At 37.3% G+C, this 26006-nt stretch overlaps 2 protein-coding genes across 8 annotated transcripts in view; one reads left to right on the plus strand and one right to left on the minus strand.

Annotated features, from left to right (window-relative positions):
• The window catches only part of RPAP2 (RNA polymerase II associated protein 2), a 100240-nt gene extending 77617 nt beyond the window's left edge, over window positions 1-22623 (minus strand). For all 6 annotated transcript variants that reach the window (XR_009689111.1, XM_061121383.1, XM_061121382.1 and 3 more), the window contains exons 1-6: window positions 22502-22623; window positions 21570-21615; window positions 16400-16514; window positions 11164-11262; window positions 10897-10962; window positions 8592-8680 (exon numbers count right to left, since the gene is read on the minus strand). Coding sequence is in view for 5 of the 6 variants with exons in the window: in XM_061121383.1 (XP_060977366.1) it covers window positions 8592-8680; window positions 10897-10962; window positions 11164-11262; window positions 16400-16514; window positions 21570-21615; window positions 22502-22574 (488 nt within the window). In the remaining variant the exon portion in view is untranslated. The remainder of the gene's footprint in view (window positions 1-8591; window positions 8681-10896; window positions 10963-11163; window positions 11263-16399; window positions 16515-21569; window positions 21616-22501) is intronic.
• Window positions 22624-22682: 59 nt separating this feature from the next.
• Window positions 22683-26006, plus strand: part of GLMN (glomulin, FKBP associated protein) — a 44993-nt gene continuing 41669 nt past the window's right edge. The window contains exons 1-3 of one of the 2 annotated variants that reach the window (XM_061121385.1): window positions 22683-22751; window positions 23634-23696; window positions 24111-24236. In XM_061121385.1, the coding sequence (XP_060977368.1) occupies window positions 23658-23696; window positions 24111-24236 (165 nt within the window). In that variant the 5' untranslated portion in view covers window positions 22683-22751; window positions 23634-23657. Of the gene's footprint in view, window positions 22801-23633; window positions 23697-24110; window positions 24237-26006 lie in introns of both variants that reach the window. The other variant, XM_061121386.1, reaches the window with a different exon arrangement.

The raw sequence follows: 26006 nt of genomic DNA on the forward strand, positions 1-26006 counted from the left end.
AGTGAGTCGCTAAAGCCTCAGTTTCACCATCCGTAAAATGGGTACCACTTCCCGAGTATGTTGTGAGGATTGAAATAAATGAGACAGCGTATCTAAAGTGCTAATGGTCTTATTTGAGAATTTTACCTAATAATCTTGAGAAACAGGAAAAAAAGGATGACTGAATTTTGGGAAGGTGGACACGGTAGAAGGCTAAGGGAGAAAGAATCTGGGATTGTTTGAGAGGATGATATTATAACTGCTTACCATGGAGCTCAAGAAAACAAATTTAATGAGGGTCTCCCACCCTAGAAGAACAGAGCTAAGGTAGAGACAGAAGGTCACAATGAGGTCACAGAGCACACTCAGGAGTGACAGCTGTAGATGAGATAGAGGTTGTGGTCAGAGACGGGAAGCTCTTATTTCAAGATCGTGGAGGCAGAATAGTTCCAAATAAGAATAAGGTCCAAGTATGGCTGAATCAAGAGTAATACAAATGTACACATTATTCTAAATCATTAAGATAATTTAAGTAGTCCTATGAGACATCTCCAGCAATGCAACTTGATATTTTTTGAGAAAAACACTAAGAATTAAAAGAAAACGCAATCTCTAATGAATGGGGGAAATTAGCATATACTGAGTGCTTTTTATGTGGTAAATGTTTTTAAAATTGTGGTTAAAAAAAAGAATATATATATATATATATATATATATAAAACATAAAACTGGCCATTTAAACTGTTTTAGCAACAGTCCAGTGGTATCAAGTACATTTACATTATTGCACAACTATCACCATCCATCTCCAGGACCTTTTCATTCTCCCACATTTTCTGCTACGTGGCTCCATATATTATATCATTTGATCCTCACATAACTCACAACTTTATTTTTATAGATGAGGAAACTGAAGCTCTGAGGAGTAAAGTGATCCTTAAGGGGGTTCCCAAGATCACTACATGTCTCAAGCAGTAAATCTAAGATTTGAATTTAGGTCTTTCAAAGCCTAAGTTCTAACATGTTGCCTCTAATTAAAGCCAGAAAAAGGAACCCCCAAAGTTGTGATGAAACTGTCTTTACATAACCCCTCCCACATGAATTCAATATACTTCATTATTTTCCTCTCTCGTTTCAGTTTTCTGACTTCTTGTAAAGAAAACTATATTGAACATTGTTTCTAGATGCTTTAGGAATGAACTTAATACTCTGATTTCCAATCTATAAAAGGGCGAGTGGTACCTGACACTAAAATAAACTAAAATTGAGTTTAATGAGGACAAAAGATTCCATATAAAACTTTGGTTTTTGCTATGAGCTGTTTTAGAAACAAGGTACCAAGTCACATTGTTCTTTCTTTTATGTTTAGATGAAATTCAAAAGCTTTTTGTTAAAAATACCATTTCTCTTCAATCTAGGTACCTTCCATTCCCTTCAAGTTTATGTTGTCCTGAGACATTTAACCGAGATAATTTCAATTTTAAAAATAAGTAACCATGTTAAAGAATACTTTCAAGCTGGTTCTCCATAGACATATTATTTTCACTAAATTATAAATTAGATGATTAACTGTAACTTTACCAAAGTAAGTCTAAAACTAGAAAAAGCACACCAAAAGACCTTGATGTGTGTGTGTATATATCACTTAGAATTATTATAAATAAACCAACGGAAGGAGCAGACTGCAATTCCCTCCTGTGGTGGGAGTTTTTCAAATATGTTAAAAGCTGTTTCAGAAAGTTTTTATTCTGTCTACCAAGCAACAGAGGTGACTGTTCAGGAAGAGGTTATAGAAGTTGTTCTGCAGAGGTTTTAGGCTTCCGCACCTCTGAGATTATACCATGTTTATTGCCAAGAAACATGTGTGAAAACCCCCTACGCTGGGCCACATGATGGCGCTTTCAGCTCTGTCAGCATTAACCATTTACCCCAATTTCATCTTTTAAATCAAACTTTGATTCTAAACATTTGTCTTTCCTCTTTAGCTTTAACTCCTGATTTTTTAATTACAATTTTAGAAGCTTCCCTCCTTCAAAGACTTGTCAGAGCCTCCGGTTAACGACAGGGTTTATAAATATATAATATTTATAAAACTATATAATATTACTACCTAAAGGAGCATGCTGTCTCAGGAACAAAACTGTATGTGGTCTGGTTCTGGCCACCAAGTGTGTGAAAATTTTCTAACTCACAACATGTGAAACCTCACACTGTGTCATGACCCAGGCCATCTAGGTCAATGTTTTGTCTCTGACAGGGCATCAGGAGCCTTTCTGTGTAAAGCACTGCTGCTGTCCACGACATTCAAGACATACTCCAGATATTTTTACCTTAAATAACGAAAAAGAGGGAACACAAAACCTGTAAGACCCTTTCTGACTCTAAAGCCTTAATAGAAATATGGAGCTAGAATTCATGAATTTGTCTAAATTTTTCCTAAGCTGCTTTATACATTTTTACCAAGGTGGTAGTGAGTTTATTATGGTACAAAATAATATTTTATACATTTTAGGAGATAATATAGGCTTTAGTATTTAAGAATCTGGTAGATAGATTAACATTAGCTTTCACAATAATGTAAGAAAAACCAAATTGAGTCAAATTTAACATTCTATTGACAAATGGTAAGATCATCGTGTCTCTGAATATGTAAATTTCAAGTTGTTTGGGACATACTATAAAATATAAAATATTCTTGGTTTTTATTCATAATATAAAAACTTTAATTCAGTCTTTTATCAGCCTTCTACAAGACTAAAGAATTTTAACTATTTAAAGTCAGTAACTTTTATTCTAAACTCTTAAATGAGACAGACTTCCCTAAAAGGTAGTATAAATTTCCCTAGGCTTATGCTGATATTTTTAATTTTCATCATTTTTATAAATGAGACAATTCTTATCCAGAAAACTTTCAACTATAGCAGCAGTGACTGACTTAGAACTGTAAAACGTTAAAATGAAAGGGATCTAAGGTTAAATGCAAGTTTCTACTTTACAAATGAGGAAAATGAGGTTCAATGCTGATAAGACTTTCCTAGAGTATAACAATACTAAAATCCTAAGATGGATTCAACAAAACAGTGCTCTGCAGATTAGGACCAACCAATTAAGGAGGTTGCTACCAGCATTTCAAAAAAAGCAACAGAGTAGAAAATAACAGGTTTTCAAGGTAGGGAGGATAAAAATGATTTCATAAAACTTTTTCTTCAGTTCTATGTATGTGTTGGATAAGGTAAAATGGTCAAAAATTCTGGAAATCGTTCATGAATACAGAGAAGAAACAAGTGGTTGCCAGAAGGGAGAGGGGTGTATGTGTCGATGAAATAGGTGAAGGGGATTAAGAAGTACAAACCTCCAGTTAAAAAGAAATAAGCCACGGAGATGTAAAGTACTGCATAAGGAATATGGTCAATAATACTGTAGTAACTTTGTATGGGAACAGATGGTTACTGGACTTATTATGGTAACCATTCCATAATGTATGCAATTATCAAATCACCACGAGTACATCTGAGCCTAATATATAACACTATATGTCAACTATATTTCAATTAAGAAAAGATTTTGGAAGTCATTACAATAAAATATCTAATTCTTGAATGGATTTTCAAATTTATTATTTTTAAATTATAATGAAAATAGCAATATTAATAAAATTATAACTTGCAATTATGGTGACATAGCTTATTTATTACAACTCATTCAAAACCAATAAAAATATCTCTGTATTAAATACTAAATGTTAGCTTTTTTTTTTAAAAAAGCCATTTTTTGCCTTTAAAAGATATGCTATGGGGTGTAACATTCATAACCTATGTGAAAAGACTTCCTTTAAAATACATTTCTGTAAAGCTTATACGTACAATATCTAGACAAGCTTTTTAAGAAAATATTGAATTCCAGAGTTCTGATCATTAGCACACATAAAAATACCAAACATTTTTTGTGAAAAAACAGTGACCTCTAGTGGATTAAATAAACTGACATAATGTTTGCCTCTAAGAATTTAGAAATTAAGGTAACACTGATGCATCCAGTTATGAAAAATATTGACATGGTATACAGACAACTATTATACATAAATAAGGGCTACAGTTACACTATGTAAAATGTAATAATTGTATATTTATAAATTGCTCACTGGTTACTTACAATCAAGAAAGAATCCTAGCTTTGTTCAGAATCTATCACTAGCTTCAGGAATACACTAACTCTTTCTGATCTTGTGTGATAATGAAGTTGGATTAAATTATCTCTAAGGACCCTTTCAGTTCTCTCATTGTGATCCTTTAATTCATCTTGTATACCAATGCCAGACTAAATTCTATTAAAAAATGTTCAGTGGCTCCCCAGCTCTTGACTACATACCAAACTCAGCTTGGCCCCTTGATATCTATCATTTTCTATTTTTTCCCCAATACATCCCTTATTTCAAATGAGTTAATGTTCTCACTATTTTCGATACCCAACCTACTCCTGTGAGTTTATTTTCTCATCTCTGCTTCAAGTTTTTCATTATGCGGTGTTTTAACCTCACTAACTTACATTACACGTGCCCATTAGAATGAGTCAAATTTGTTTCATTCAGGTGTATTTGTTTTGCCATCCCAAAGAGATTGAAACTTAACCACAGAGGTTGGCTTTCACACACGTGTGTGCACAAGCAGACACATGTGCATCCTGCTGGGTAGTAAGAGTACACTACTGTACCTACCTACTTGTTTTTATTTTTTGGCTGAGCTGTGCAGCATGCAGGTCTTAGTTCCCAGAGCAGGGATGGAACCTGCACCCCCCTGCATTGGAAGCACAGAGGGCTGGACCAGGAAAGTCCCTACACACTTTAAATGTAAATTAAGTTGGTAAGTTTCAAAAAAAAAACCAAGGGCATTTTCATCTTTCATTTTAGTGAGGTAGTGAAGGGTATATAAAGTAGAATTTCAAGAACCATAAACATAAAGTGACAGAGCTTCATATTTTGGGAAAAAAGTAGGCATTCTGAAGATAGGATGGTGATTTTGGGAAAAAGTTAGAGGAAGGAACTTTTTAAAATTAGTTAAAGGAAGTACCAATAACTATATCTGAAGAAAACAGAGATGACAGGAAAGGTGCTTTGATAAATGGTTTTGAAGCATATATGTGGATGGACTAAATGAGTGCACTAACTTAAAGAAGTAGAAAAAAAATCTCTGGAAGCAAAACTAAGAACTCAAGCAAACATCAGTTTGAACACTGGGAAATGTAATATTGTTGCTCTCATTACAACTGAGGAGGCAATGGCAGCTCTGGTGAAAGAAATTTAGAAAAAATATTAAGAGAAAAAATGATAGTTAAAAAGGTGCTCATAAGTTTCCAGAAAGTTTGGACAATGCTACAATCTTTTATCCCCAAATAAGAAAGTCAGGCTGGCAGAGAAATGATGAGCAATTTAGTCTCTACAATGTTTAATTCAACTAACAAAGGCCACATTGTAGAATATTGAGCATATTCCAAACCACATAGATTTGGATCAGCAAACAAAGGTGTCTGCAAACAAAGCTACTGTCACCAGTACAACTGATGCTAGGTGAACATACAGTAGTGATGTTACTTGAGTATCCAGTAAGATTATTTAGCATATATCTTATTTTACCTCAAATAACACTGCCTTGTGTTATAATATTCTCTATCAAACATGAATTACTTGAGACATTATCTTATTAATTTAAGCCTTTGTATAGATACATAACAATAATTTTTGTTTCCTTTTTAACATTATTATGTCAACTTCCCTTCAGTGATGAATTCTCTTTCAAATTCAGCAACTACTAAAATGTTATAAATGTTCAAACATTTCTCAAAATGCAACAACCCATGAATGTCTATAAACTTTTTTTTGCTAAAAATGACTCTTTAAATTGGCTTTTTAAAATTTATAAAATGTTATACTGACTTTTAATAAAGATTTAATAAATTAAACAAATAATTATTTAATAAATTAAATAAATTAGAAAACAAATTAGAAATAAGTAAATTACTAAACTAAATAAATTAGCTCTAATTAAATAAATTAGAACTTTTTAACTTTAGTACTGAATTAAGAACTATGTACAGAGGTTCATAACACTGTACAGGAGGCAGTGACCAAAACCATCCCAAAGAAAAAGAAATACAAGAAGGCAAAGTGGCTGTCTGAATGGCATTACACATAGCTGAGGAAAGAAGAGAAGCAAAAAGCAAAGGAGAAAGGGAAAGAAATAACCAACTGAATGCAGAGTTCTAGAGAGCAGCAAGGAGATAAGAAAGCCTTCTTAAATGAAGAGTGCAAAGAAGCAGAGGAAAAAAATAGAATGGGAAAGACTAGAGATCTCTTCAAGAAAATTAGAGATACCAAGGGAACATTTCACGTAAGGATGGGCATGATAAAGGACAGAAATGGTAAGGACCTAACAGAAGCAAAGAGATTAAGAAGAGGTGGCAAGAATGTACAGAAAGACTACACAAAAAAGACCTTAATGACCCCAAAACCATGATGAAGTGGTCACTCACCTAGAGTCTGAAGTCAAGTGGGTCTTAGAAAGCATTATTACAAACAAGCCTAGTGGAGGTGATGGAATTCCAGCTAAGCTATTTTAAATACTAAAAGATGATGCTGTTAAAGTGCTGCCCTCAGTATGTCAGCAAATTTGGAAAACTCAGCAATGGCCACATGACTGGAAAAGGTCAGTTTTCACTCCAATCCCAAAGAAGGGTAATGCCAAAGAATGTTCAAAATACTGTACAATTGTGTTCATTTTGCATGCTACCAAGGTTATGCTCAAAATCCTTCAAGCTAGGCTTCAGCAGTGGTGAACTGAAAACTTTCAGATGTACATGCTGCATTTAGAAAAGGCAGAGGAACCAGAGATCAAATTACCAAGATACTTTGGATGACAGAGAAAGCAAGGCAATTCCAGAAAAACATCTACTTCTGACTCATTGACTTTGCTAAAGCCTTTGACTGTATGGATCACAACAAATTGGAAAATTCTTAAAGAGATGGAAATACCAAACCACCTTACTTGAGAAATCTATATGTGGGTCAAGAAGTAATGGTTAGAACCTCACATGGAACAACTGACTAGTTCCAAACTGGGAAAGGGGTACAATTAGGCTGTATATTGTCACTCTGCTTATTTAATTTATATGCCGAGTACATCATGAGAAATGCCAGGATGGATGAATCACAAACTGGAATCAAGACTGACAGGAGAAATATCAACAACCTCAGATATGGAGATGACACCACTCTAATGGTAGAAAGTGTAGAGGAACTAAAAAGCCTCTTGATGGGGATGAAAGTGGAGAATGAAAAAGCTGGCTGAAAACTCGGCATACAAAAAACAAAGATCATGGCATCCAGTCCCATCACTTCAAGGCAAATAGATGGGGGAAAAGTGGAAGGAAGCACTGGCAGATTTTATTTTCTTGAGCTCCAAAATCACTGCAGATGGTGACTGCAGCCATGAAATTAAAAGATGCTCGTTCCTTGGAAGAAAAGCTGCGACCAACCTAGACAGCATAATAAAAAGCAGAGACACCACTTTGCCAACACAGGTCTGTCTAGTCAAAGCTACGGTTTTTCCCGTAGTCATGTACAGATGTGAGAGCTGGACCATAAAGAAAGCTGAGTGCCAAAGAATTGGACTTTCGAACTACGGTGCTAGAGAAGACTCGAGTCCTTGGACAGCAAGGAGATTAAACCGGTCAATCCTAAAGGAAATCAACCCTGAAAATTCATTGGAAAGACTGATGCTGAAGCTCCAATACTTTGGCCACCTGATCTGAAGAGCCAACTCGTTGTAAAAGACCCTGAAGCTGGGAAAGACTGAAGACAAAAGGAGAAGAGAGTGGCAGAAGACGAGATGGTTGGAGAGCAACACCCACTCAATGGACGTTGAGCAAACTCCGGAAGAGAGGGAAGGACAGGGAAGCAGTCCATGGCACTGCAAAGAGTCTTGACATGCAGAGTCTTAGCCATGACTAAGACATGACTTAGTAACAGAACAACGATACAGTTCTCTAGGAGGCACGAGAGGTAAAGAACCCTTCTACCAATGCAGGAGACAGAGACATGGGTTTGATCCCTGAGTTGGGGAGATCCCCTGGAGGAGGGCATGGCAACCCACTCCAAAATTCTTGCCTGGAAAATCCCATGGATGCAGGAGCATGTTAGATAACAGTCAATGGGGTTACAAAGAGTTTGACACAACTGAAGCGACTTAGCACGTGGCATGCACATACAGTTTCCTAACAAAGTATAAGTTCAGTTGGATCTAAGATCCTGTACCTTCTGGAAAAATTTAAAATTCTCATCCCAGGATTATTGTATTATTAGGATTAATAGAAATAACTATCAGAGCAGGAAGCAAAGTACATTTTGTTCTTAAAGCTAAAATAGAAAACAAGTAACATCTGTATGTACTTTCTGATTTTAAGTGTAAAATCCTTAAAAGCTCTGCTTGAAATATAACCATTTCTCCACAATGAAAATGTGTATAATGAATGCATTCCAAAGAAAACTAACCTACTCTTTACATATCTCAAAAACTATAAAGAAATACATGAACAAATATATACATCATGATTTAAATTACCTTTCTTCCTCGCGAACCCACACTGGACTTTTAGGAATTTGTGCTTCAAAAAATTTAGATGCTTTATAACAAAAATTGCTGCAAAAACACTGAAAAGAACATTTTAAAACAAGCAACTTATTTTGTTCTTATTGTGAAATACAATTTATGTACAGAAGAGAATATAAAACATAAATATGTAGTTCACAGAAAAAAAAAATCAAGAATCGACCACCCAAGAAATAAGATTTAGTACCTTTGAAGGCTTTTCTGTGTCCCTCCCCAATCGCATGGCTCTCCACATTCCCCAGAGATAACCACTATCATAAATTCTGTGTTACTCATTCCTTTGCTTTCTTTCAGTCTTGCTTCTGACATTTGGTTTTGCCTATTTTTAAACTTTGTTTAAATGGAGTATTATTATGTATCCTTGTATTCTGTTCCACATTATGTTTTTCAGAGTCATTTATGTAGCTATAGTGTATGCATTTACACTGTGTATTATATTCCATTGCCTAAGTATTACTACCTTTTATTTACTGTTTAAGGACAATGAGTTGTTATTTTTTTGTTGCCATTACCATGTTACATGAACCTTTTTTTAATTACAATTTTTACATTAAAAAAATTGTGGTATGATACATAAAATTCATCATCTTACACATTTTTTTTTTTTTCATCTTACACATTTTTAAGTGTTCAGTTCAGTGGCTTTAAGTACCTTCTTACTATTTTGCAACTATCACCATCATCCATCTCCAGAACTCTTTTCATCTTACAAAACTGGGACTCCACACTGATTAAACTATAACTCCCCATTTCCATCTCCTGTGACAAAAACCATTCTACTTTCTGTCTCCATAAATTTGACTACTCTCAATTATGTTACATAAGTAGAATCATAGACTGTTTTTCCTTTTGTACTGGCTTATCTCACTTAGAACAATGTCTTCAAAATTCATTCAGTTGTAGCTGTGTCAGAATTTCCTTCCTTTTTAAGGCTAAATAACGTTCTATTCTATGTACTGAATATGCACTGTATTGTGTTTATCCTACTAGGAACATTCATGGACTTCCCTGGTAGTTCTGATGGTAAAGAATCTGCCTGCAATGAAGGAGACCCAGGTTCCATCCCTGGGTCAGGATGAATGGCCACCCACCCCAGTATTCTTGCCTGGAAAACCCCACGGACAGAAGAGCCTGGCAGGTACAGTCCATGGGGTCGCAAAAGAGTCAAACACATCTCAGCAACCAAGCAGCAGGCTACAGTCCGCGGGGTTGCAAAAGAGTTGGACATGTCTGAGCAACTTAGCACAAGGAACATTCATACACCTATGTACTTGTGTACACAGGTTAAACAAGAAAGAGTTTATACCAAAAAATAGAATGGTCACAAAGAATGCATAAATTTGACTTTAACAAATATGACTTTGCCAAACAGTTTCTCAGAAAGGTTGTACCAATATTTATTTGACCAGAAGTATAAACAGTCACTAATGTTGTCAAATTTTTATACTTTTACTAATTTGGGAGCTATAAAAATGTAAATAACTCAGTGTGTTCTAATTTGCTATTTTCCTGATTAATGATAAGGCTGAGCATCTTTTCACATATTCATTAGTCATTCAAGTTCCTTCTGTAAAATTTTTTTATCTAAATTTTGTCTTTTTCTTATAGATGATGCATTCTGGTTATGAATCTGTGGTTAGTTATATGTGAGAAATATAACCCCTGATTTTTAGCTTATCTTTTCACTCTTGTTTTAGAAACTTCTAATGAGCAAATGTTTTCTACTTTAATGTAGAAAAATTTATCAGTTTTTCCTCTATGGTCTATAATTTTCTATCTTATTTAATAAATTCTCTGCAACCCAAGTTCTGAAAACATATTTTTTTACATTTAGGTTCTTAATCTACCTAAAATTGATCTTTATATACACACTCTAATAGCTATCAGTTTTCATTTTTTCTGTATGGATAATTGGACATGTATAATTTATTAAAAAACCCATCCCTTCTCCACTGATCTAAGATACTCCTGATGTCTTATGTTCAGTGTCCATGCAAGTAGTATAAGTCTGCTTCTGGCTCTCTATTCTGTTCTATGAGTCACTCACCTGAATTCATGCCAATATGCAATTTTTAAATGTTCACATACTAACTAAAGTGTAAGCAAAAAAATTTTTAACACTATACATACTTATAAATGAAAAACTTTTAACATAGTCATTTTCTAAAAGGCAAGATTTTAAACAGATATATTTAGAATTCCATTTAGTATAATATTAAATATTAACTCCCACACTGATAATAATCTTTAAACTTACCTTTCTTTCAGTAATATCATAGACTTTATTAGCTTTGGTAGAAATTTTGTATTTCTGTTTTGGTACCTAAAGAAAAGAAAGCATAGCATACGATAGAATTCAAGTAATAAACATGAACTTTATGGTTAACATTAAGTCATCTATATATATCATTGGCTAACCCACATCATTAGTTCATGACCTCAGTTTTATTTATTGTTCTTTTTACATGGTATTTGCTAAATATGAAAGTTAAAAGTCTACAGGTTAAAAAAAAAAGTTACTTACAATTCCTAGCTTGTTCTGACATAAAGGATAGCCACAGAGTTTGATAATAGAACGCTCATCCACGACATCACTATAGTGAGCAGGTGTGATGAATTTCCCCTACAACGAAATGAGAGAGGCACTTAACTCTACCAGATTATTCAAAAAGTTTATTTATCAGCTCTTTAGGCCTCATTGATCTCATATGAAAACACAGGGATCATACAAGTACCTATCTCATAGGTTTGATTTACCTATCTCATAGATTTGATAGAATCAGAGGAGAAAATAAAGGAAAAGCACTTAGAAAAGTGCTTCTAGACACAGTCTAAGTACTTAGAAAATGTAAGTTATTATTTAAAAAAACACAAACCCATAAAACTGCCAAAATTTCTGCCACAGTAAACTATGCATCTTTGTGGATTATACAATTCATGAAATAATTCTGAGGCAGGAGGAAGAGGTGATGCTATTCTGACTGCTTTACCAAAGGAAAATATTAATAGTATATTTTTTATTTTTAAAACTGTTACTCAAAAATAAACAAAATAGAATTATATACAATTTTACCTATTTCTGAAAGCACAGTCTTATAAACAAAGTATATTAAAGGTGTCATTGTGACTCCTGAACAAATTTTTGTGCAAAATCTTCTACCTTCTGAAAAAACAGAACAGTGAGGTGACAGTTAATAAGCTAACACCAAATATTTTTGACATTTTCTTGTTCAAATAATCTCAGATCTACCACCCAGAATGATGGGTTGGCTATGTCAGTAGGCTAGAGGGGAATGTTTAAATGTACGAGAGAGAGTGATGAAGAAAGGTCTCAGAAGAGGAGGAAGATGATGAAGTTGGGCAATAGGTGGAAGGATGGGTCAAGGCAAAGAAGAATGTCCCCTCTTCTGATGAGAAGGAGTAAAGGTGAGGCTAAGTAAGCTAAGTGACAGGGTGAGCAAGGTAGCGCAGCAGAGAAAAAGATCCAGGTGTCTGCTGTGTTCTCCATGAATTAGGCAAGAGCTTAGAGGAACAGAGTATGGACTTGGGAAAAGCAGTAATGATGGCAAGAGTGGCAGTGGGTGGTTAAAAAGGGTGCTAATTGCAGATATAAATGATATATATACTATATAAAAATATACAAACAACAAGGCTCTACTGTATAGCACAGGGAACTATAGCAGAGTCAGACATGACTGAGTGACTAAGCATGCATGTGCGCACACACACACAAGCATAACTGAACGCTTTGCTGTATACCGGAAACTAACATTACATTGTAAACTAATGGAACTTCAATAAAAAAACAAACAACAAACAAACCTCAGTTCTTGAGACAAACTAGCATTTCTGGTTTGTCTTTAGAGTCATCAAGTGTGGAGATTCTGATGCAGTTACCCATATCAATTTAAATATTGTCATATTTATATTCCTCTTGTTTAGGAAAATCTCTGAGTCACACTAAGAATTATTTCTACAATAAAAGCTCTAGCTTTAATTTTCTACTTCTTTTTTCTCATAAGGATTATGAGGATATAACACACATTTCAAGTTTTTAATGCAATAAAGCCATTAATGAAAACAAAAAAATTTTTAATGCAAATGATAATTCTCGTTATGTGTTGATTAAACCATAGGGGATCTGTATCTCATGGTTTTAAAATATCAAAATTAATGAAATTACATTAACAGAAATGATGATTTTCTATTACTAAAACAGGACAACATACAGCCTATGAAAAATGACATGGTGGTCAGCAGTGCAAAGCAATGAAAATCAAGTGAGATTAGCAGACTGGTTAAAAGAACTACTATTAAGGAATAAAATATGCATGTTACCTCTCTCAAGCACATTTTAAAGTCACAAAACAAAGAATGCATAATAGTAATAGTTATCTTTAAATGCACAAATTATATAGCGTGTGACTGACAACAAATTCAAAGATTTCAATAATGCAAGGAAGTTTCATGTTACACAGATTTAAAGACTTTATACTATAAAAGTGTTAGTCAGTCAGTCATGTCTGATTCTTTGCAACCCAATGAACTGTAGCCCACTAGGCTCTTCTGTTCATGGGATTCTCCAGGAAAATATACTGGAGTGGGTAGTCATTTCCTTCTTCAGGGGATCTTCCCTACCCAGAGATCAAACTGAGGTCTCCTGCATAGTACACGGTTTCTTCACCATCTCAGTCACCAGGGAAGCTGGTGGCAAACCACTTCAGCGTTTTTGCCTTGAGAGCCCCATGAACAGTATGAAAAGGCAAAAAGGTATGACACTGAAAGATGAGCCCCCAAAGTCAGTGGGTGCCCAATATGTTACTGGAGAAACAGTTCCAGAAAGAATGAAGAGGCTGGACCGAGGTGGAGACGTCTCCTAGTTGTGGCTGTGTCTGGTGGTATCCAGTCTGAGGCTGTGCAGAACAATACTGCACAGGAACCTGGAATGTCAGGTCCATGAACCAAGGCAAATTAGGTGTGGTCAACCAGGAGACGGCAAGAGTGAACATCAACATCTTAGGAATCATGGACAGGTGATGATGGACAGGAATGGGTGAATTTAATTCAGATGACCATTATGTCTACTATGGTGGGCAAGAATCCCTTAGAAGAAATGGAGTAGCCCGCATAGTCACAAAAGAGTCTGAAATGCAGTACTTTGGTGCAATCTCAAAAATGAGAGGATGATCTTGGTTTGTCTCCAAGACAAATCATTCAACAACACAGTAATCCAAGTCTATGCCCCAACCACTGACTCTGAAGTTGAATGTTCTATGAAGACCTGCAAAACATTGTAAAACTGACACCAAAAAACTATGTCCTTTTCATCACAGGGGATTGGAAAGCAAAAGCAGGAAGTCAAGAGATACCTGAAATATCTAGCAAGTTTGGCCCTGCAGTACAAAATGAAGCAGGGCAAAAGCTCACAAGAGTTCTGCCAAGAGAACACACTGATCATAGCAAATATCCTCTTCCAAAACACAAGAGATGGCTCTACACGTGGACATCACCACATAGTTAATACTGAAATCAGACTGACGATATTCTTTGCAGCCAAAGATGGAGAGCCTCTATACAGTCAGCAAAAACAAGACCGGGAGCTGACTGTGGCTCAGATCACGAACTCCTTATTGCAAAATTCAGACTTAAACTGAAGAAAACAGGGAAAACCACTCAGCCATTCAGGTATGACCTAAATCAAATCCCTTATGATTACACAGTGGAAGTGACAAATTGATTCAACGGATTAGATGTGATAAGGGTGTCTGAAGAACTATGGACAGAGGTTTGTAACACTGTACAGGAGAGAGTGATCAAAACCATCCCAAAGAAAAAGAAATGCCAAGAAGGCAAAGCGGTTGTCTGAGGAGGACTTACAAACAGCTGAGAAAAGAAGAAAAGCAAAAGGCAAAGGAGAAAGGGAAAGACACGCCCAACTGAATGCAGAGTTCCAAAGAATAGCAAATAAGAAAGCCTTCTTAAATGAACAATGCAAAGAAATAGAGGAAAACAATAGAATGGGAAAGATTAGAGATCTCTTCAGGAAAACTGGAGATACCAAGGGAACATTTCATGCAAAGATGAGCACAATAAATGACAGACACAGCAAAGACCTAACAGAAATGGAAAAGGTTAAAAAGAGATGGCAAGAATACACAGAACTATATAAAAAAGGTCTTAATGATCCAGATAATCACGATGGTGTGGTCACTCACCTAGAGCCTGACATCCTGGAGTGTGAAGTCAAGTGGGCCTTAGGAAGCATTACTACGAACAATGCTTGTGGAGGTGATGGAATTCCAGCTATTTCAATTCCTAAAAGATGATACTGTTAAAGTGCTGCACTCAATATGTCAGCAAATTTGGAAAATTCAGCAGTGGCCACAGGACTGGAAAAGGTCAGTTTTCATTCCAATCCCATAGAAGGGCAATGCCAAAGAATATTCAAACTAACATACAATTGTGCTTATTTCATATCCTTGCAAGGTAATGCTCAAAATCTTTCAAGCTAGGCTTCAACAGTACATGAACTGATAACTTCCAGATGTAAAAGCTGGGTTTAGAAAAGGCAGAGGAACAGAGATCAAATTGCCAGCATTCACTGGATCATAGAAAAGGTGAGAGAATTCCAGAAAAACATCTACTTCTGCTGCATTGGCTACAATAAAGCCTTTGACAACAAACTGTGGAAAATTCTTCAAGAGATGGGAATACTAGACCACCACCTTACCTGCCTCCTGAGAAACATGTATGCAGGTCAGGAAGCAATAGTTGGAACCAGACATGGAACCAATGGACTGGTTCAAAACTGGGAAAGGAGTATGTTCAGGCTGTATATTGTCACTCTGCTCAATTAACATATGCAGAGCACATCATGCAAAATGCTGGGCTGGATGAATCACAAGTTGGAATCAAGATTGCTGGGAGAAATGTCAATAATCTCAGATATGCAGATGATACCACCCTAATGGCAGAAAGAAAAGAGGAACTAAAGAGCCGCTTGATGAGGGTGAGGGAGGAGAGTGAAAAAGCTGGTTTAAAACTCAACATTCAAAAAACTAAGATAATGGCATCCAGTCCCATCACTTCATGGCAAACAGACAGGGAAAAAAATGGCAACAGTGGCAGATTTTATTTTCTTGGGTTCTAAAATCACTGAAGATGGTGACTGCAGCCATGAAATCAAGATGCTTGCTCCTTGGAAGTAAAGCTATGACGAACCTAGACATCATCATTAAAAAGCAGGGACACCACATTGCCAACAAAGGTCAATATACAGTCAAAGCTATGGTTTTTTCCAGTAGTCACGTATGGATGTGAGAGTTGGACCATAAAGAAAGCTGAGTGCCATAGAATTGATGCTTCCGAATTGTGGTGCTGGAGAAGACTCCTAGAGTCCCTTGGACTGCAAGGAGATGAAATCAGTCAATCCTAAAGGAAATCAACCCTGAGTATTCACTGGAAGGACTGATGCTAAATAAAGCTCTAATACTTTGTCCACCTAAAGTGAAGGGCTGATTCATTATAAGATACCCTGACACTATGAAAGATGAAAGGCAAAACAAAAAGAGGAGGGCAGAGGATGAGTTGGTTAGACAGTATCATCGACTCAATGGACATGAGTTTGAGCAAACTCCAGGAGATAGTGAAGGATAGGGAAGCCTGGAGTGCTGTAGTACATGGGGTTGCAAAGACTCCAACATGACTTAGCCACTGAAGAAAACAACATACTATAGAAGTAATAATTTATCAATACATACACACTCCCTTAGGAATTCTGCTGAAATATTCTCTTCTAAAAGCTGTTCCACAATATGTAGAGCTTTTCTCTCAAACTCAATCTTCTTTCTGATAGCTGCTTCTAGTTCTGCTTTCCTAAAATTAAAAAAAAAAAAAAGGTATTTAAGTTATTCTGAAGTTTTAGCATAGCCAATTTTCTACATTTTAAAATTAAACACTAATGATGTACTATTTTGCTATTAAGGTTAAATGTACATTTGTAAATGCTGTTTCTTTAGATCCAGTATTTTTCAAAAAGGAAACAAGCTACTTGTTATTGATGACTGTCCTAACAGGATTATTTGACTTCCAGGGCTCATAGAACAAGGAAGAATTTAGAATATCCTATAGAAAAGAAAATGGGAGAAAATCTTTTTTTGCCAGTTAAGACTCCATCATTCTTGAAATGATAATCTATCATTCTCTATCATTCCTCTGAGCTTTTCCCTAAAAATGGAGGCTTTTCCCTTGAAATCATTAGAAATCAGAAGGGAATGGAGAGAAAAAATATGATGTTGGTTGTTCTCTTAAACACAAATTTCTTTGTGCTAGTTCTCAAATGTTAACTAAATGGCCAGCCTGGTTTAACAGGACAGAGTCATATTCGCAAAGAAGTATTTACTTACCTTTGCTGTAAAGTCTTACTAAATAACTATACCAGTATGACTCTATGGTTCAGGAAAACAATAATCTAGGAGGCACCAGTGAAAATCTGTCAGCCTCTGTGGGCCCCACACATCATGAATATAAAAGCAGAGGCTATCTGATCAAAAAATGGTCCTAGGACAGTGATCCTCAATACCAGCCGCAGTTTAGGATCATCTGATGAGACCTTTTTTAAAAAAGATACCATGTTCAGGTCCCACTGCAGGCTAACTAAATAAGAATCTTTGAGGATGGGCCCTAATTAATGGTGTTTTCTTAAAAGTGCTCCAGATAAACCTAGTGTGTAACAGGGCTGAGAACCAGCACCATGGGAACAAAGATACCAACTACCTTGGTGACTTGTTTGCTATACTAGTTTCTCCTCACCCACCAGAACAACCCTGCTGCCATCCTGGATCTTGAGTGCTCTCACATCTGGACTCAGAATGTACTCAGTCCTGAATATTCATTGCAAGGACTGATGCTGAAGCTCCAATACTTTGGCCACATGATGCAAAGAATGGACTCATTGGAAAAGACCCTGATGCTGGGAAGGACTGAAGGCAGGAGAAGGGGACAACAGAGGATGAGATGGCTGGATGGCATCACCGACACAATGGACATGAGTTTGAGCAAGCTCCGGGAGTTGGTGATGGACAGGGAAGCCTAGCGCACTGCAGTCCATGGGGTCTCAAAGAGTCGGACATGATTAAGTGACTGAACTGAACTGAGAACGTACTCACCTTTTCTCCCTACCTTTATTGACTGCCAAGACTTTAGCACCTAATTTCTTGCCTGAAGGAACATGTTTCACAAAAACAATTTGGAGAATTGACACAAGACTGTCAGCTAGGGACAAATAGGGACATTAAAACAAGAATGTCTCACTGTTTACACTGTTCGCTAAACCCAGAGTAGGCAAGGCACTAGCAGGGAAGCTTGAAGAAAACTCAAGGAGTCATAGTAAGTGAAGACACATTTATTCTCTCCTGACTGCAACAACAGCTGTAGCAGCAGATACACTGTATTCTCTCCTCTCATGACTAACCCAGTGGACACAGCCCTAATGGAGCCAAAAAGCTCTTCAGGTGGAGCTCATATATGTTTACAGAACAAAAGTGGCCCGTAGCCAAGTGGGTACATTGTGACGCGCATGCGCGGTGCTATAAGTTATCTCAGCTGTTACAAGACCATGTATTTACAAAACCTGGGGTCAGAGCGAGATGCCCTGGGCCAAGAGAGCCTGACCCTACCTCTTTGGTTAATCTGCTCTTTCCCTACAAAGAAGAAACTTGCAATTAACACCTGTTCTCCCATCATTTCATAAAGACCATACTTACATCAAAAATGTAAAAAGGACATGGCACAGATTAAATATTCTTTGTAACGAAAAAAGTTTTCTGTGCAGTACAAAAGTTCCTTGTACTGAATATACTTAGCTCTATGAAAAACATTATTTTTCTCCTTTTGCTGCTTACCAATAAAAGCTATGTCATTTACTAAGATCAAAATAGAATGTGCATTAGGAGTTGCTGACTTAAGGAGTTAATTACCTCAACCTGCAGGAACAGCAGACTCCTCTGAACTGATGAACACCTACAGCTGTCTCCCATGGACAGCCCTGTCTCAGAGCTCCCTTCTACCCCACATGACGACACGTGGGGTGGTCTACAGCAGTGGTTCTCAAACTTCTGGGCATCAGTGGTCCTTTATAATCTTAGTTTTTGCTTATGCAGATTGTATCTGTTGATAGTTACCATACTGGGATTAAGGGTGAGAAAAATTTCAAGCACTCATGAACTCATTTAATAGTAATATATCCATTACACGTTAACATGTTTTTAAATGTAAACTTCAGTGTGAATTACAGAATTGTTTTATGTTTTCACAAAGCTCTTTAATTTCTGGCTTAATACTATTCAGCTGGATTGAATGTAGAAGTTTTTTTCAGTTGGAATAAATTCATGAAAGATCACTTCTCTCAACACCTAGTTGGTTACCCTCAAGGATTTTTAATTGTTTCATCATCCTGGGTGATCTGCTTGAAATACATTTCAGCTTATGTATATTCTTCATATTGTAGTACTTAGAATAAAAGATAATCTCCTTGGGCGTGCAGTCAGATCCATGTTGAAGAGAGTTGCAAATTACTATTATCATTATTAACTAAACTTTACTGTTGTATTATTTTCTAAAGCCAAGTATAGTCATTCTGCTCCACAGGAAAACAGATCTCAAATTCATCTGATTTCTCCACTCCCAAATGATCATTATCCCTAACACCTTAACACTTTTGAAACTTAAATTCTATTACTTTATTACTTGAAGTTTTGTTTGCACTTAGAAAATGTGAATTTCTCACCGCAGTCTACTGGTACTGTTTGAATGCAACCCTGCCTCTAACTTATTCCTACACTCCTTTCTTCCTTTGCTCAGAATGCTTCACATGACCTTGGGCATGTCTCCTTTCTTTAAATGACCAAGCTTCTTCTTGTCACATATATTGGTGCTTCTGGCTGGAGGTCTCTCCTCACTACTCTGTCTGGTAAATGCCTATCTAGCCTTCCAGTCAGTTTAACTATTACTTTCTCAGAGAAGCTTTTCCCTGAAAACACACCGCCCTTCCTGCCAACCTCTCCTGTCTTTAGTTCCTCCATCAGAGTCTTTTCATTTGCAATTATGTATTTATTTGTGATAATTTAATTGGTATTTCTGTTCTACTAGACAGGAACTGTGTCTATATTGTTCAAAATCATATCCTCCGAGCCTCTGAAACTGAAAAAGTCCCAAAAGAGAACACAGGCAGAACAGCCTTTGACATAAATCTTAGCAATTTTTTAAAGTTTGTCTCCCAAGGTGAAGGAAACGAGCAAATATAAACAAACAGGAAGGACCTGATTATACTTAAAAACTTTTGCAAACAAAAGGAAACCATCAACAAAATGAAAAGACAATCTACTGACGGGGAGAAAATATTTGCAAATGATATGACCAATTAAGAGTTTAATATCCAAAATATATAAACAGCTCACACAACTCAGTATCAAAAAAACAATCCAATTAAAAACTGGGCAGAAGAAACAGGACACTTTCCCAAGGATGTATAGATGGCCAACAGGTGCATGAAAAAATGCTCAACATAGCTAATTATCAGAGAAATGCAAATCGAAACCACAAAATGAGATATCACCTCACATCTGTCAAAAAGACTATCATTTAAAAGTCTACAAATAACAAACGTTGAGGAGGATGTGGAGAAAAGGGAATCCTCCTATTGTTAGTGAGAATATAAACTGGTACAGCCACTACGGAAAACAGTATAGAGGTTCCCTAGAAAACTAAAAACTATCACATGATCCAGCAACTTCACTCCTGGGTATATACGTGAAGAAAATTACAACACTAGTTTGAAAAGACACATGCACCTCAATGTTCATAGAAGCATAATTTATAATTGCCAAGATACAGAAGCAATATAAGTGTCCATCAACAGACAAATGGATAAAGATGATGTGGTTTACACATGCCATAGAATACTACTCAGCCATAAAAAAGAATGAACTTCTGCAATTTGCGACAACGTGGATGTACCTAGAGAATATTATGCTTAGTGAAGTAACTCAGAGAAAGACAAATATTCTGAGATCACTTACATAGAGGACAAATCAGTGGTTACCAGAGGGGAAACAGCAGGGGGAAGGGCAAGAGTGAGGTATGGGATTAAGAGATACAAACTATGTATACAATAAATAAGCAACAAGGAAGTATCATATAGCACAGGAAAACTTAGTTATTATTTTGTAATAACTTAAAATAGAATATAATCTATAAAAATATTTAATCTCTATATTGTACATCTGAAACTAATGTAATATTGTAAATCAACTAGAGTTCAATTAAAATTAAAAACATCTTATCCACAGAGACTAACACAGATCTAGCATATCTTACATTCAGTAAATAATTCTTGAAAGAATGAGTAAACTAAAACCAATACTTCATAAAATCATAACTTATATATAGTTACATCATCCTCAAAGATGACATCTATTCTAAGAACCTTTTGTGCCAGAAGATAAAGGTTGCCTTTTTAGGAGATGCCCATTGAATAGTATAGAATAACTTTTTGCTGAAAATATGGACATGATGTAAACAAAGAAAAACAACAAAAAGTTTCTTGGAGTCTGGTATATAAAACAAAAAGGAAAGTATCTGAAGAGATGGAAAAAAAGGTACCTATAATTCAGGAACGTTTATTACCACTGACATTTTTCTACAGATATTCATACATTCACCAGCAATCTAAAAGTGTCAACTTGGTTTTCTTAAGGCATGGAAAAGTAGGGGAAATAACAGTCTACGTGAGAGTTTACAGTACTTCCCAGATCTTCCCCTTCTCTCTAGATAATTTTCTCTGAGGCAGCACCTATTACACTTTTTACAAACGGTTCAATTAGTATGTGATTAACAGGTAAGTGAAAGCAGCTGTTTATGTCGTTCTCATACCTTTGAGAAGCATCTTCTTGGTTCAAGGCACTTGTCTGCTTGGTACCTACAATTAAAAGAAACAAAAATCAGCAGGTCAAGTGTATACAAACACCAGGTTACGGGACAGATTCTTGCCCAAATAAACTGTAGACCATCCTTTCTTCTTCTCTAACACTTCCCTTCCAACTCAGTGTGAAAATCAAAAGAAATGAGAAGGGAATCCAACTTGGTTTTGCAAGCTAATTATTTTTCTTGGTTAAAACGTAGCTCTTTCAGGACTGAATTTTCTCGTTATCCTAGTTGGTTTTGCAAGCTAATTATTTTTCTTGGTTAAAACGTAGCTCTTTCAGGACTGAATTTTCTCGTTATCCTAGTTGGTTTTGCAAGCTAATTATTTTTCTTGGTTAAAACGTAGCTCTTTCAGGACTGAATTTTCTCGTTATCCTAGTTGCATAATTAAGCACTCCTGAAAGCCTGAGATCTAGGGGGCAACCTCTCTCCGTCCCCCTCAATGTTTGCTCTCTGGTAAAGAGGGGTGTGACCCCCCTCGGAGACCCAGGGCACCATAAGGGCAGTCCACCTGCAAGGAGGACCAGTGCTAGGGTGAAGGCCAGCTGCACTCGGCCTTCCAACGGCCTCCTGGTCACCTGCCCACTCAGACGACCCCGATTGTAGGCTCTCAGGACCTCTCCTGCCCTTTCCCTTAGGGCCTGGAACACAGCCAGCCCATTCTGGGGGAAATCTTGGAAGGCTAGCGTCCAGAGATGGGGATTCGGACGAAGGTCTCTCCCAGAAGGCGAGAGTTCGGCCGTAGAAAGCTCTCGGCCTTCTTGCCCTCGAGGATCACCTCCCCTGGGGCAGCCTTTCGGGAGCGCCCACAGGCCTCCGTCTGGAATTCTGTGGGGATCGAATTCTCAGTTCCAAACTTGGGAACAGGCCCTTCCTCCTACCTGCGACGTCTCGGGGGGCCCGGGGACGCCGGGCTTTGCGGCCCGCAGAGCACGACCCGACCCAGTCGGCCATGGGGTGCGCCGTCAGTGTCGGAACCGACCCTGGCGTCTTTCCCCCAAGACTCCGCCTCCCGTCGCGCAGCGCGGGGCGGGGCCGGCTGGGGGGGGCGGGACCCGGAAAGCAGCGCGGCGGCGGCGGCGGCGGCGGCGGCGGCGGCGGGGAGCCGCGAGAGGGGCGAGAGGCCTGGGGGTAGGTGGATACCCGCGGGGTCCCTGGCAGCCGGGGCTCGCGGTGAGAGGTGAGCCGCGGAGGACCCGGCGTCCGGGCCGAGGCCTCCGTGAGGTCTGGGGCCCAATGGCCGACGCAGGCAGGAACCGAGAGAAATGGCTTCCCTTGGATACCGCCTGCACGCGCGCTGGGGTTTTATTCGCCCTGCAGCCGGGTGCTGTGAGGATCCGGCGGAACCCCGCCTCTGCTACTGGGCTGGGAGCCGGGCGGTGTTGCCCTGACGGGGGCCTATTGCCTGACTTAGCGCGATACAGTGATTTCACTGTCACGATTGATTATGGCGGGCGGGGAGGGGGCGCGGTACATCTGTTACAGACAAATGCCTGGGTCTGCAATGCTTGTTACTCTTGGGGTGGAAGGCACCCCAACTTTCATCCCCTCCAGGTGTTACACTCCGATTTCTGCCAAGTAAGACTTTAAAAAAAAAAAAAGAAAAGAAAAAGGCTCCCTGATAATTAGAATTGATTTCAGGCCCACCTTTGAGGGGGAGGGGCGGGGGGGAAAAGACTGTCTTTTAAAAGATAAATAGTGTAAATTTGTGCTACCTCTTGGGAGTGAACTAAAGAATTTCTTAACCGTTCAGTTTATCTTTCAAAATTATGCTCTAAAAAAACTTGAAGGATGAAACAAGAGGTTTTTGTTCTTTTGTTTTTTGTTTTAATTTCTTAGGCTAACGTTTCAGTAAAAAAAAGTTTCAGCTTTAAAAACTTTCCATTTTCTTTATTGTATATAAATACAATATTTATATTGTATATAAATACAATAATTCATCAGAATGAAGTAACTTATAATTCAGTATAGTATTACTGATAGTTAACAGTGTATTTATATTATAAATTTCAGCATCAAAACTGGAAAAAATAAGGAATGGCTGTGGAGGAACTACAGTCTATCATACAGAGATGTGTAAGTAATTTTTTCTGTTTTTGTTTTTAATGACATTTAATAACCTTTCAGAATATGGGAAGGGCACAGATTATTTTTGATTACATCTGCAGTCACTCAAATTGTTAATCTTCTTTAATCCTTGCTTTTTTTGACCTATGAATAAATAGCATGAAGGCAGGAAGACAGATTGGATATGTCACTTGGGGAAATAATCTTTACACTTTTAATACTGATCCTTATCATAGATTTCTTTGGCATAGTGGATTTCAAGGTGATTTATTAAAGTATTTTTTAGACTAATCCTAATTTTCATACACATGCTTATGTGCAGCTTATTTAGAATTTAAACATTTCTTTTTTTAGAGAAAAATCAAGTAGTTATTGAATTTCCATTTGCCTGAACATACTTGTTTTTTTGTTTGTTTTTGCCAGCAAATCCTAGAAGAGCAAGACTTTAAAGAGGAAGATTTTGGCCTGCTTCAGTTAGCAGGCCAAAGATGTATAGATGAAGGGCACATAGATCAACTGTTAGAAATAATTCAGAATGAAAAGAATAAGGTAAGTACAATCTTTCTAAGTACTTTTTCAGTCTTTACTAGTAAGAGAATAGCCACATGATACTATCATTCATCCATTCCTTTTTTCCAGCAAACATTTAAGAATCAACTTAAATATCCACTGTGGAAAATAAAAAGGAAATAAGATCAATTATGTACTTTAAGGTGCTTACAGTCTAGTGGAAGATATAAACATGTAAAGAACTAGCAATAAAGAGGCAGAATAAACAGATGGTTTATATCTGTTAACTCATTTAGCTTCTCCAGAGTAAGTGTTACAGTTGAAATATAAGTAAAATGCAAATAATATTTTGGGAGAGCTGGATGACCTTATTGGCCAATATCATCCAGCTATAGTTGTCTCAGAAATCATTCTGCACAATGGGAAAGGATCTTCTTGGGATCAGGAACAGGTGGGACACAGTGTTTATAACACCACCTAATTTTGTCTTTGGACCCATCCCAGCCCCACGCTTCCTATATTAGAGATCATCTTGTTTCAAGGAACATACTTTATAGTCCTATTTTTTTTATACAGTTTTCTTTGTAGGGACTTCCTGGCAGTCCAGTGGTTAAGACTGGATGCTTCCTCTGCAGGGGGCACAGGTTCCATCCCTGATCAGGGAACAAAAATCTGGCATGCCATGTGGCTCCACCAAAAAAAATTTTTTTCTTTGTCATAACATTCTAGTCATGCTGGCCTAGGATTACATACAGGGCACCGTGATTGTGTTTAGATTACTAAAACCTTTTAATCATACATTGTTACAGAATCTCTTACTAGTTCAAAGGGCTTATCTCTTTTTATTTATAATTTTTTTTAGTAAATATTAGGACGTTTTATTTAGTACATTTGTTTTTGATATGTATTTGTAGTACCACCGTAGCCCCAAATAAAATAATGCTTTCTTTAACTCCTTGGTTTTTTCCAATTGCATTCTCAGAGGACAACCTTTGAGAGTACCTTACTTTTCAGTTCAGTTCAGTCGCTCAGTCATGTCTGCCTCTTTGCGACCCCATGAATCGCAGCACGCCAGGCCTGCCTGTCCATCACCAACTCCCGGAGTTTACTCAGACTCATGTCCATCAAGTCAGTGATGCCATCCAGCCATCTCATCCTCTGTCATCCCCTTCTCCTCCTGCCCCCAATCCCTCCCAGCATCAGGGTCTTTTCCAATGAGTCAACTCTTCGCATGAGGTGGCCAAAGTATTGGAGTTTCAGCTTCAGTATCACTCCTTCCAATGAACACCCAGGACTGATCTCCTTTAGGATGGACTGGTTGGATCTCCTTTCTGTCCAAGGGACTCTCAAGAGTCTTCTCCAACACCACAGTTCAAAAGCATCAATTTTTCGGCTAATCATAATATAACTAATAAAAGTTAACAATATTTATTGTGTATCTGCTATATACTAGATGCTCTTAGGTGCTTCACATCTTTTAACTCACTTAGTCTTTCCTGAATCCCCTGATAGGATTTTCTAGATAAGGAAAGTGTCACTGAAAAATTAGTGACTTGCCCCAAGTTACTTAGCTTTTATGTGACATCTGACATTTAGATCTGTACAGCCTGGTTTCAGAGCTCTTAACTATTTTCTTCAACCTCCATAGCACTGTGTAGCACTTGCAGGAAGTCTTAGAGTAGAATAGAGAGGACTAATTGTGGGATTGAGAGAGGTGACAAGGATGATGGGGTTTCTAGCCTCTGAGGAGATAATATATCCTGAACAGAAAAAGGCAATTTAAGAAGGGGAGAATGTTCCTTAGATGGA

Source organism: Dama dama, chromosome 20 (genome assembly GCF_033118175.1).
Source record: "Dama dama isolate Ldn47 chromosome 20, ASM3311817v1, whole genome shotgun sequence".
In the NCBI taxonomy this organism is placed as follows: domain Eukaryota; kingdom Metazoa; phylum Chordata; class Mammalia; order Artiodactyla; family Cervidae; genus Dama; species Dama dama.